The sequence below is a fragment of the Rhamphochromis longiceps genome, linkage group LG1 (genome assembly GCF_057381845.1).
Source record: "Rhamphochromis longiceps isolate RC_006_pf linkage group LG1, R_longiceps_female_GT1.1, whole genome shotgun sequence".
In the NCBI taxonomy this organism is placed as follows: domain Eukaryota; kingdom Metazoa; phylum Chordata; class Actinopteri; order Cichliformes; family Cichlidae; genus Rhamphochromis; species Rhamphochromis longiceps.
In genome coordinates this window covers 14,806,422-14,819,873 of record NC_140557.1, presented here as the reverse complement: position 1 = coordinate 14,819,873, position 13,452 = coordinate 14,806,422, and the positions used below count along the sequence as shown (strand labels likewise).

Below are 13,452 nucleotides of genomic sequence, written 5' to 3'. Positions count from 1 at the left end.
CTGATGCTATATAACAGTATTTGAGACCCAGTACTAATAATTGACTATATTTAAATACATTATCCTCCTAAGACCCGAACTCTTCCACTACATGCATTTTTAATTTTTCTTTGATATTTGGGCATATTGGGGCCTGATGAATGTAAAAACAAAGAATTACCAGATTTTTTTTTTTTACCTTATTTTTGTTTTTAAGAAAAATAAGAGCCACAAATGAGGGTATTCGTCTAAAATTTTGATAGAACAGTAGCAGTATAATGTCCTCGTAAGTGGATATCAGGCCCTTGTAGAGAAAAATTGAGTATTTTGGTCTAAATAACCCAAAATGTGATGTCCACATACGTGGACGCCAGGTCCTAGGAGGTTGTATAAAATTTTAATATTCATGTGTGTTTCACCCATTCCTAGTATTTTGTCCTGTCTTTCTCCCCTCAACCCCAACCAATCTCGTCAGATGGCTACCCCTCCTTGAGGCTGGTTCTGCTGGAGGTTTCTACCTCTTAAAAGGAGGTTTTTCCTTCCCACTGTAATCAAATGGTTGCTCATAGGGTGTTGTCTGATTGTCTGGGATCTTTACTTTACAATATAAAGTGCTTTGAGGTGGCTGTTGCTGTTATTTGGAACAATCTAAATAAAACCTGAATTGGATCAAATAGATATTCAGTCTTTTTCACCTGTTGCAATCATACAAAGGGAACATCGGGCACAGACCTACCTGTCCTTTTACTGACTTACTGCAATGGTGATGGTGTTTTTCCCAAAACAAATTTCACCATTTAGGTTTTTGTTTTGTTTTTTTTAAATAGGATTTGTCAAGAAAACAGCCACGCCATCTTCTCATGTTCTGCCTCTATTTCATCTGATTGGCTTCTCTTTTTCATGAACTAGCCTTTCCAATTCCTTTTTTCCACCTGATTTAATTGGCTTCTTTGCTGACTGTAAACATGGCTTTCAATCAAACGGAAAACATTTCAATCAAAACCTAATGCATTTTGCTAAATTTTTTTTTTTGTTTCCAACAACTACCAGAACTGCAGCACTTTACAGAAGAAGGAGAGGGTTTGAAGGGATGATGCAACTGAAAGATTAGCCAAACCTCAAGTAATAGAAAACATATATGATAACACACACACACACACACACACACAATTAAATAGCTGCCATGTACATGCACACACAGCTATCATCTGTCTTTTGCTTCTTATGAGTTAAGAAGTAAACAATCATTGTCTGTCAAGCCATCTAAACATTTTGTACTGCACAATGAACTGTATGATAAGACTAATAATTAATCAATTTTAACAAAAGCAGTACTCAGTGGATGATTCGATTTAAAGAAGGATTCTTATCTCCAATTATGCAATGACAACTGTATTCTTACAGCTTACAAAATTCAGACTCACATTTCCCTAGCAGAGCCTGGTTTTATCCACAATGCCAAGGTGAGGGAACCCATTGCTCCAAGTTTCTGTGAAGGGGGAGTGACCAGGCACCCATCCTGGCCTGGCTGAAACAACAAACTGCTGGATCCACTAGAAATCCCATCGAAACTGTTAGAGGTTCCAGCTTCTCTCTGAGTACCAGGACGAGTGTCGTTAGTGTCTTCAGTTACACAGATACCCCTGATGGAATGAAGTGCAGGCATGTCAGTATGTTCTCCCTAAGAAACCAAATAACTTGCAGTTATTAGCAAGACACCGATTGTAATGTCATTAACACAATTTAATAAATAAGTCAATTGTTTTATTTTTTTAATTGATTCATTTTGCTTTGCCTTAAAGGTTTTGACAGAAAATAACTAATAAAATACCTGACATTACTCTGAACTTAATGAAGCTACCTGTGTGCAGCCAGCAGCAGCGGAGCATACGGAGGCGTGGAGGATCTATAGGGACACTCTTGGACACAGAAGGCCTGATAACATGTGAGCAGTTCAGCCTGAGAAGAAGGTGACTGACAGTAGCTGCTCCGCTCTGGAAAGCCACAGGTGTAACGAGGCGGCGAGGTCGACACGGGTTTAAAGGCAGCAATGTTCTCCATTCGTGGGAAGTGTCCCTGTGAAAGATTGAGAAAGTCTGATAATCCCTTTAATCCTGGTGTCTTGCCATGTTTTTGTAGCTTTGGGGACTGCAGCCACAAACATTTGGATACAATAATAACTTGTAAGGCCATATACTGTATTTGAATCTACTTCAAAGAAATAATAACAATATCAATCACAATGTAACACAAAAAACTTTGTATAGAAAACTCTTACAATTGCATGTGATGTATTTATCAAGATTAAGACCTTTACAAGCAAAATAATTAAAATATATAGGCATATTATTTGAATTAGTTCAACTGGAAAATGTACTCTTTGCAAATGATGTATCTGAAGATGTTTTGAGATACAAATGTGGAAAAAGCATAGGTTTACATGATGAAATTAATAATGATGTAATAATTTTTTTTCTTCAGATTTATTTTGACTCACTGCAGCAGTGCCTCAACTTACCTGGACAGAACTATTATTAATGGGTTAGGGTAACCCTAGCCTGACTTCTAAACAGCATCTGAATCAGAAATGATAATCTTTAAGCAGCTCTTACCTGTGAAGAAGCAGGTTTTGGACAGAGGCTGAGGAAGAGGAGAGGTAACCAGAAAAGAATATGACGCCACCTCATCCTCATGATGTTCTGCCTTTTCATCTTTTGTTCACTGATGTTCTTCAGGGACAACAGCCACAGAAAGATAGGCCAGAGATTATTTTCCCTCTCCCTTTGTGCAATTTCGCCCTCTTTTTCTGCAACTGACAACATCCCAGAGGCATCTGTCTTGTCCTTCCAACTTCTGTGCATATCATTTCTATTTCCCCACTTGCTGTCATTACATAACTTACGAAGTGATTCTCTACCTCCGTTCATTCTCCATTTGTTGTGTCCTATGCCCCATGTTTGCCTTTCCCTTTGCACATTGTCTCCCTTCGCCCCTGCCTCTGTTTTCCAGTCTCCCTTCTCTTCAGTCCATCTCAGGCCTTTCGCTCCACAACATTCCAGAATCAGTTTCTCCGAGGGATCCAGCATCTCAGGTCTGGACTTTGGAACATTCCTGCAGGCAGAGAGATGTTTCTGAATTTGGATTTCTTTTGGAAGAGTTCTAGCAGGATTTGAATAAGTGATGACTGTCATGCTTTCATGCTTTAAGGGTAACAGTAACATTTTTTTACAGGCCAGTGCTCCTGGGGTGAAGCTATGACTCTTAGCTCTCTGTTACACTGTCCCTCACAGGCACACACATATACACACACACACATGCACACAAAAACCGTAACCAAAGCCCTCACATGATAGGTAGGATTTTACAATCTAGAGAGGGAAAAGAGAGAAGGAGAGAAGGAAAGAGAGACCTGGTCAGACCAAAATCCAACATGAGACAAATCTGGGGAGAGTGAAATGCCATGCAGGCTATTCCCTAGCCAAAGCCTACACTATCATGTACAGCTTGATGGAGGCACAGCTCAGCTGATACTGCTACATTGCTTTTTCCTTTTCTTCATTTCCCATTGAATTAAACATGCCCTTTTTCCTTTGGCATCTGGCTCCCAGGTTTTATCCAACCAAACGGGCTTTCACACAAGTTTGTTGGAAATTGAGGCTTAGCGGAAAGCTCTCTTCATTACAATACTTAGCAGCTTCAATTTCGCATTTAGACGCACAAAAAGAGGCCAGCAGTGCAGTCATCTCTAGTGTTAGATTACTTGGTCCAGGCTTCAATCTATACTATCCGTTAGGAGATAGAAAAGCTTACACTTTATCTAAAACCGCCTACAAGACTATGTGCTGCGCAAATTTGTAAACCTATGCAGATAACAGCCTAAAATATGTGGTACGTCTATGAGATTTACCTGTCGTTGCGGACTCCCCGCACAAAGCTCTCTCCCCATCACAAGTGCAGCGCCAACAAACATTCAACCTGTTGCTCTGACATGAGTCGTACAAAACAAGCTACCTGTTCCTCCACACACCTGTCTGTCAGCGGTAACAGACGCCGCTCCAGAAGAAAAAATAGTCCTTTCCAAACATGACTTGAATTATTTTTTGCCTGTTACAGTTCAACAGAAAAAAGCCAAACCAAAAACTGAACTTGACAGAGCTCCGCTTTTGTTTTGTTTTTTCCTCTCTGTCTTACCTCTCTCATTCAGAACATGCGGCGCGCGCTGCTAAGCAGATTACCGCGAGCTGCCATCTGGCCAGCAGCGCCCGAGGCGGCAGGATACCGGGCACAAAGTAACGGCGGTGAAACGTTACACTGTTGTGAACCAAGTAACGGAAACTTGAGAGCCCCGGAGGCGGCATGAGAGCAAACAGTGCGACATATCCGTTTTGCATCTGTTACAGAACACCAAAGATTGTCTTTGACAGCAAGGCATTAATTTGCGATTTAAATAATTACCCCCTGCCTGGTAGTAATGTTTTACCCCCCACCTACGTGGGATGCGTCTGGGTTGCAGACAAGTGGCTCTCACAGGAAAAGAGGAACGCTATCAAGGTCGCTAGGCAACGCTGATTTGCTCCGGCCACTTAAAGAATTGCAGGAAATCATTTATAATCTCATGTCGTTCATATATTATTCATTTATGTACATATTCAACCTATGTGCCAAATCGCTATATAAGTATTTAATGCAGTCTCTCACAAATAAACCAATCAATCAGGAAAATAAACAAGCCATTAAAATCGTATAAATGATTTTGCTAACCATCTCAGTAAACCTTAGTTTAAATATGGATCAGCATTGTTCAGCTTAGTTCCAAGTTTAGTATATCATTATCATTATTATTATTATTATTATTATTTACTAATAAGCCCTGTAGCGTAGGTCACTTAGCCGGCCCCCCAGTTGAAATAAAGGAAGGAAATTATGAAGAATAATGAAAACGAGACGCATTAATTTTGAGAAAAAAAAAAAAAACAAGGCTGTTGAGGGGTTGTTCAGCAGTTCGACTCAGCGGGGATCCACACTAACACTGAGTGACTCTTGATAAATATCAACAGTAGTTGATTATCCCAGTAGGTCTATCATGAAGCCATGGATTCAAAAGTAACCAAATTGCGTAGTTTATATTTAACTGTATATGTGATATGGTAGTAATTTACATACAAAAAGTGCATGTGCATTGCTGACTCATGTCATTTTATCTCATTTTATGTCATAATTCAAATTTAAATATCACATTTTAAAATAAAAAAAATATAGAGAAAATGTAGATAAACGAGTCTGATTCAATTTTGATAAGCAATAAATAAAAAGTGAAGTTTCTGAGTATTTTCTATTTCCGGTTCAAATGCACAAGATGAAAAGGCCGTAGGGGCGGGGTTCGTTGGTGGGGTGGAGTGGCAGAGAATAATACTGACAATGTTCACGTATGACAGTAAAAAGAACAACAGAAACGGTTCTTCGGGCCTGCACAACAAATTCTGTTCGTTGCATTTTTACATTTTAGTCCTATAGGCGAGTCTAAGCCAGTTATATGTAAAACATCCCGTAGTCCACCCACCAGCAAACTATGAACAATCCCCTTAACGCACACACAGCAGAAGCCGAGGCACAAACTCAAGTATACAGTAGTTTAGACTTGTGTACTGAAGAGCTCTGCATTTAAATTGTGTAAACATTTCCACCAAAAAAAAGAATCCTCTCTTATAATTTTCCCTGCCGACAAGTTTTTGCGTTATCATACTAATCGCGTTTGAACAGCTGCAATTTGCTTTGGTTGAACAAAGGCATTCTAACTAGGTTTTAATTAAGTGTTCCTAATGACCTTAAGGAGATTAGAGGTTCGCCTTCTAATCAATACCAGGCAGAGAGGAGCAAAGGGAGGGGAAAGGAGGAGAGGGGTGGTGGCTAGGGGCTATAGGATAGAGGTAGGGAGGAAAAGGGGTGGGTAAGGAAAGAAGAGGGAAAAGACGGTGGTAGAACAATAAAAAGTGAATGGAGGAAAGGAGGAAGAAAGAAAGAAATTGTGGGGGATGGAGGGTTGAGGAACTTGCTCTTTTTTTTATGAAGAGGTTGTCATGATGGCAGATTTGTGGATTACCTGGTTTTCTCAAGTAGTTTAACAAAGTAAATATATAAAATAAAGCTTAAAAGGTATCAAAATAAAATGTACTGTTACATCCAGAAATATCCTGTGCATCAGTATAAAGGCAAACATGCACATATATGATTTGGAACCTTGACGTTTTCCATCCCTCTTATTTTCCTACTCTTTTTCATTTTCTTCTCCTTTGAGAGGGTGAAAATGACATTACACCATAGTGTCAGATAGACGGTGATCATCAAGAGCTTTGTTAGCCAAGAAGAGTTTCTCTTATCCTCTCCTCATAAGACATTTGCATAGATTTGCACAGAGTGTGTCCACATGACAAAGAATCTAGTCATACATTGATTGTACTAATTTATTCAGCCAGGCGCGTTCAGTTCGAGAGATTGAAGTGCTATCACACAAGCGGGATTAAAACTGGATGACAATCGCACAATTAATATTGTCTCATTTTCAAAATTACTTGTGTATGACTTATATTTCGCTAAATTGTGTTTGCTGGTCTAATAACATTAAGGCTAATATGCTAAATGTAGGCTGTAAATGTATCATGTCTCCGAATCTTCAGAGCAGCATGAATATGTATGGAGACATCCTTGGCCTGGCTGCTGATTAGAAAAAGTGGAATAAATTGGTGGATGGGCTGCATGTTTCTCTTTAAGCCGAGCAGAATATTAGGTTTTCCATATACAAATGTTACACACACACACACACACACAGAGCAGTAGACACATCATAAGGTCCCAGTTCATGGTTCAGTATATATTATACTGTGTGAGTTATTTTTCTAACACCACAATGAGCATTACAGCCAGGGGCGGAGCGTGGGGGTGGCTTACGGGGCTTAAGCCCGGGTTGTTTTGTCAGAAGCCCGGGGTATTTTGGAGTGTAATTTTTTCATAGTTAGATGCCTGGCTGACAACTGTATAAAACAAAAAGTACACACAATATTCGAAGCACATAGTGCACACTGTGGGAATTTACGACTGTGCGTGAATCCCCCCCTGATATTGGTATGATCCAAGCTCAGGCACTAAGCGACTGAGCGAGGGGGCGGGGGGAGCTGCTGCCTGTGAGTGCGCTGTTGGAGAGACGGAGCCAGCCATAAGGAGAGCTTAAGTTTGAGCAGGTACCAAAGCAAATCATTCGTACCGTACAAATAATGTAAATGTGACGGTGCATCACGAAAGATTGATATGAAACTGATCACTTGACCAATATTATTTTACTTGCTCTTCAAGTGAATCAACAAATGGCGAAATGAAAAGCCGAACAAATGCTATTTTTTAGAGAGTCTTAGCTTACGTGTGTTTATTTCATATTTTCAGTTCTTACCCTCCCCGACTAATTCGGTTTCAGTTATGTACTGAAATATAAGAATGGACATTAGAGGGTTCTTTCAAAGAAAAAACTCAGGTAAATGTTATTTTATATATTATGCTTTGTATGTTGTTCAGTATATTTCTATGCAAAACAAGAGGGATTTCAGTACACAGCAGGACATTCACATTTGTAACCAGATATTTACACTTTAGGGAGAAAACATAAAACATTTTTACTGTACAACATCAATTTAGAGTAAACTTTTGTTTTAGATAAATATTGAAATATATTTTGAATTAGTTAAATGTCAGAATAAAGAGAGACAGAGCTGTCTATTTTTTATCACTTTGATCAAATGTAGGAGTACATGTACACTAAGTTTATTGTTAATTAATAAGAAAACTCCAGACGATTCCATTCTGAGCTGAAGAAGCTTCTGATAGGTTCGTAGAGTCCATGTGAGTAAACTGGTGGCACAGCTGTGGATGCATATAAGGCAAAACACAGAGCCTGTTTCTGTGACATGGGAAAATCAAGAGATGTCAACCAAAACACCAGGAAAAGAATCGTGGAGCTCCATAAGTGTGGCTCAGTTTGAATACAATTTGGTGCCATTTGCAATTAAAAAACACAGACAGTTTCTCTCTTTACTCTTAAAGTTAACAAATATGTTTTTATATTTATCAATCTAAAAAAATAAACATTTAGTCTGATTTGATGTTACAATTTAAAAAGTGTTTGTGTTTTGATCTGAAGAGTTTGTAAATATGTGGTTTCAACTGTATATTTGATGATTGTCAGCACAAAGAGGGAGAGAGAGGGAGAGAGAGGAGCAGAGATTGAGATGGAGAATGAGGACAGAACAGAGATGAACAAGAGCAGGTGAGACACACATGTTAGTCAAATGGTTGCTTACTAAAAGTATCACTGTATCATAGGTACTCATGTATCTCGTACCTAGTGTTTCTTTTTAGGTTTGCTATTTTTCAAATTCTATATTTATTAAGTTATGCAGGCTTGTTTGCACAACAAGGCTAAATAATTATATAAACTTTTCTCAATCTAAATAGTGGACTTTGGTAGAATTAAATAAACAAGTGTAGTGCAGGTCTATGATGATTTTTAGTGCTATCATCTAGTTCTGATTCTGGTTCTGTCTTGGTTAAGTCCTCAGTAATCCTGCTTTTGAACTGTTGTAGTCCTGTTTTAATTCTGGATCAGTTCTGGGTCTGGTTGAATTGGGGTTTAGTCCCTGTGTCTTGATACAGCCCCGACTTTGTTCTGCCTCGCTGCTTAATTAAAAAACTAGTTTAAGGTGTCCTGCATGTGTGATATATATATTTCCCTATATGAAGCCATTTTTTTAAACAAAACTCAAAACAGAGCCTATTAATCTTTCAGTCATTTCTACACCCCCCCCTCAAAAAAAAAAAAAATCCCACATGCATACTACCCTTTAGGGCTAAGCCCCGGGTGTTTCAAATGTCTGGCTCCTCCTCTGATTACAGCATTGTTTATTTTTGTCTTGAAAAAACAATTTAAAAAACCCAAACCTATTATATGACAAACTTTAAGACATGGTGTAAATGTCTACTCAACATGGTTCTTCAAACATCTCATGCTCATACTTTGTTTGGGAGACTATAACACCGGCTTTAGTTTTCTATAAGATACTAGAGAAACAAGAAACCACCGAAGCAAGTTCAAAGAAGAACCATGATAAAAACGTGGAGCACACCAACACAGATAATTAATAGTACTAACAGATTTGTTTAGCTGGGAAAAAAAACACAAAACCAAAAAACCCTCGAAAAAACTTGAATGAGTAACTAATCAACTGCTAACTGTTATAGCAGATAAGAGATTTAAAAAAGTTTACAAACTGTCCGTTTTTATTGAGTTAAATTTATTTTGACCTGAATATACAAATCTTACTTTACTTTTACTTTTTTTTTTAAAGTAATTTGATTTTTGTTTTTAGAAAACATTTAAAATATTAATTAGTGGAATCACGACTTTTGTATTTCACTGTTTTTGTGCTACTCTACTTATAACCCTGCCACACACTGCATAACTCAGTTAAAATCAGATTTCTGCCCCATCATTATCTTTATTACAGTGTTTTTAAAATATAATAAAACTCAGCTCATTTTCATTGCAAAAGGGCTCCTTTCACAGTGAGTCAGTTCTGCACAAACTGCACAAGCTTTAAATATACCCTTCCCTGATGAGCTCTCAGTGCTTACTAGAATTCTAGTTTTATTTTTTAATCACTTTTTTGTAGTGAAAATGATTATGACAACAGGTTTGCCTCCAAGCTGAAATAACTGTTCAGCAGATGGAAGTTAAAAAAAAAATCAACATATTTATTGCAGCTCAGCCACGTGATATTAAGGAAAATAAATGAAAACATATGCATGGTCATTCAATTCTCACACAGAAATTAGTGCAAGTATTTTATTTAGTCATCACATATAACATACACACTGTAAATGACACAAAGCATACAATCTACTATGACACATCACTAGCAGTGACTGCAGATGCTCATGCAGAAGCAATACTTATACTTTGTATGCCAACTGTACATTGTTCTCATTAAAGCTAACATCAGAAGAAAAGAGAAAAACAACAACTAAATTAAATGATTGAATTAGTCTTTTAAAAAACAAATAACAGTCGTGCATTTTAATATCTATGTCAGCCTTATTCCATCATTTAACCCCAATAATCAACACAAATCCTATTTTATTTATTTATTTTTAGATCATTTTTTTTAGAATTACAAACATCTCTCTCCTCATATTTATGCTCATACACTGAAAAAACTTGTGGATGTGTGCCTCAAATGGTACTTCACTTCACCTTGTTCATTGGGCGCAGTTCTCCCATACATATGATATTTGGTAACCCACCCAGTGATGACAGGATCATGATAATGGGGCTACAGCTCCAAAGGATCGTCCTTTGTTTCAGTAATTCGGTCCTTCGGTCCCTTTGTTTCATAATGGCCCTGTAGCGCTCCTTCATTGGACCCATAAAGCTAACTTGCAGCTTTAAGACTTTGCTGATCTCCACAGATATACAGTTGTATATCTGTGTTTGTTGTATATTTTTGTTGTAATTAACATTTTTTCCAGTTGGTCACAACAAGGGGGAAAAAAAATAGGGGTTTATGAAAAAAAAAAAAGCGCAGTTTTCAATCATCATGTTTTTCTTTGTCTTTCAAGGAATACCACATTGACAAAATATTCAGAAGATGTCTTTTGTGGCATTATTGAGCCAAAACACCCAGTAACTTCAGTAGACCGTCGTGTTGGACAGTCAGATCACCATACTTTAGATTAGGTGACAAATCTTTTACAGTCCTCACAGAGTAGTGAGACTTCACCAAATAGAAGGCATCAACACCAAAAATTCATTATAGCATTATCCCTTTCTTGATGTCCTGTCAACACCAACTATTTTTTTTTCCTCTGGTTTATTTCAAATATGAATTTTGCTCAATGCAATTAAGCAATAAAGTGCCTTGAGATAACTGTTGTTGTGATTTGGTGCGATTTAACACCAGGCTTATTTAGTACAGCCCAATAGTTTCCAGTACAACCAAATAGTGGACCTACTTCTTCTGTGTAATGTAGAAAAAAAAAAAGATAAATACAAAGTTTAACATTACCATTCAGGAACACGCAGTGAAATCAAGTCTCATAACTTAGTAGGTTTTAAAGTTTTTTTGGCGAAAAAACAAAGGCCTGTTGTGCATATGCCAGCTTTGATTACAACACTTAGTGTGCAAGTATGTATGCCAGTGATAATTAATTTTTATCACAAAAGTTTTTTAATATTTCTTTCAAAAACGATTGTTGGTGGTAACGGTAACGTTTTCTAAACATTTTGGGAAACGTATTCTCTGTACCCCCTGAAATCAACACCTATCATCTGTGAAAAAGTACTGGTCACTGGCTGGTCACACTTCCAAGGCCCCATGACTCATATGATCACAGTGATAATCAAAATTCGCAGCATCTTCTTTTAGAAGCTCTAAAAAAAAATTCAGGCTCCACAGTAATTTGGCACCAGCGCGATGTAATACCTTTTTTTAAAGCATTAAAATTCTTCACCAAATTTTTTGTAGTCTTTTTAGTCCATTTGTCAAATCTTATTTAAAGTAGCTGTCATGAAACAATGCATATTCATCTAATCTCATAAAAAAAACTCCCAAAGCAACATGCACTGCTGGCACATTTGCTGGTGTGAGTGAAAATGTAGTTTGCTGTGCTGATGCTTTGCTTATTTTTAGGCTATCTCTTCCATTTTCCTCTGACGCTTGCGTCATCCTGCTGTCTATACTCGCTATTTCGGTCACTTCTCTGCTACACCCATGCACCTATCCCACACATCCAACTCTCCACAGGCACCACTCATTCTTTTCTTCATCTCTCCATTTCCCTGTCCCCTCCCCATGCCCTCAAACCCTCTTACCGCTCTCCATCACCGCTTCTCTCTAAATGTCCTCTTCTTTCTTGTCCTTGTTTTATGCAGCATTTTCTATAAATAGAAATATATATTTTAATCCATGTTCATCATTTATCCTCCTAGCCTCCAAATGAAATGCACCAGAAAGTAGATATAAAAACAATTTGGCTTTTCCCAAGCTTTTCACATTTCATACCCTCAAGTCACAGTGTCCATATTGTGTGTGCATGTGTGTGTGTGGGCACGCTTTCTGTCCCCTATTGGGGTTAAGGCCAGTGACACCCTCAGGGCTGTGCTGTCCAATCCCGTCCATGCTGTGTTTCTATAGGATTGAATTAACCTCCTGCCTCTCTTGACAATGCACATACATATAATCATTCAGTCTCAGACACACATACACAAGTGCATGCACGTGCGCGCACACACACAAACACACACACACATTTTGTCACTTTTCCCCCATCAAGGCTATAATATTAGCTTGAGGCACATCAAAAACTATCAACACTTTTAGTCACCTATTAAAATCAACCCAGTATGCTGTAAATGCACATAATTTTTTTATTTCTTAAAAAGAATGACAGAATAAATGTGACAAGTAACTGTAAGAGTCCAGATTTGAAAGAAACATAGAGGAAAAGACACTTTAAAAGCTTTCATCTCTTTTGTTGTTCTTCTTCTTTTTTTAATATTAGTGCATTTTAATATTCTATATGATATTTGGTTTGTTTAGTGTTTATATTTGCTTCATGTATTCCCACGTATCCTTTAATGTACTCAGCCTTGTTCTTTGTTGTGTTACTATTAGAATTTAGCTTCCTCTGTGTTTTTTCCACCCCTCTCATATCAATTCCCTGGTATTAAGTTCATTCATGTCTGTGTTTATTTACTTATTTTATAGTTATTCGTAGCTTGCTTTGCTTTAAGTTTTACGTCCTTTGTCTTGTCATCTGATTCCGCTGAGCTGTGTCTCATTTTCGCCGGCTATTTTAACTCCCCTGATTGCCCTTCTGTGTTTATATATAGTGCTGCCTTTCCTTTAGTCTTTGTCAGAGCATCTGTTCTCCCTCTCAGTGCCTAGCTAAGTATACTCCTGCAGTTCCCTTTTGATTCCATGACAAACAGATAAAAGAAAATCTGGAGTTGATTGCAAGTTTAACAATTGCAATCATCTCTCAATGGGTCTCATTTAAAAACAATACATATCGACAAATCTGTGTGTAAATTATGCATATGACAGTTGCATGCAAAAATCTGTAACTGTATCAGTATTTGTATACAAGAATTACAATCTGAAAAATGCATGTAAAGAAAACAAAATATGGAAAAGCTTGAACTTTTAAAAATGTAAACTTATTCTTTTATTGGTTATTTCATCTTATCTTAAATGGTCCTTGTCTTTCACTTGTTTGGTTCCTTTTCTTCTTTGAGTCCAAATTTTCTGGAAACACTCGTCAGAGCTGCAGTTGCAGACGTGTGGAGTGGTGAGAGAAGGACCCAAGTGTCCAAACATAAACACTGGGTCACCAGACCAAGGACCATGACAACACTTTGGAAAGCTGCCTCTC

At 37.7% G+C, this 13,452-nt stretch overlaps 1 protein-coding gene across 1 annotated transcript in view; it reads right to left on the bottom strand.

Annotated features, from left to right (window-relative positions):
- ush2a (Usher syndrome 2A (autosomal recessive, mild)) overlaps positions 1 to 3,080 on the bottom strand; it is a 228,389-nt gene extending 225,309 nt beyond the window's left edge. The window contains exons 1-3 of the mRNA XM_085395310.1: positions 2,592 to 3,080; positions 1,841 to 2,055; positions 1,404 to 1,622 (exon numbers count right to left, since the gene is read on the bottom strand). Coding sequence (XP_085251436.1) covers positions 1,404 to 1,622; positions 1,841 to 2,055; positions 2,592 to 3,065 — 908 coding nt within the window. The 5' untranslated portion in view covers positions 3,066 to 3,080. The remainder of the gene's footprint in view (positions 1 to 1,403; positions 1,623 to 1,840; positions 2,056 to 2,591) is intronic.
- Between the last annotated feature and the right edge of the window lie 10,372 nt (positions 3,081 to 13,452).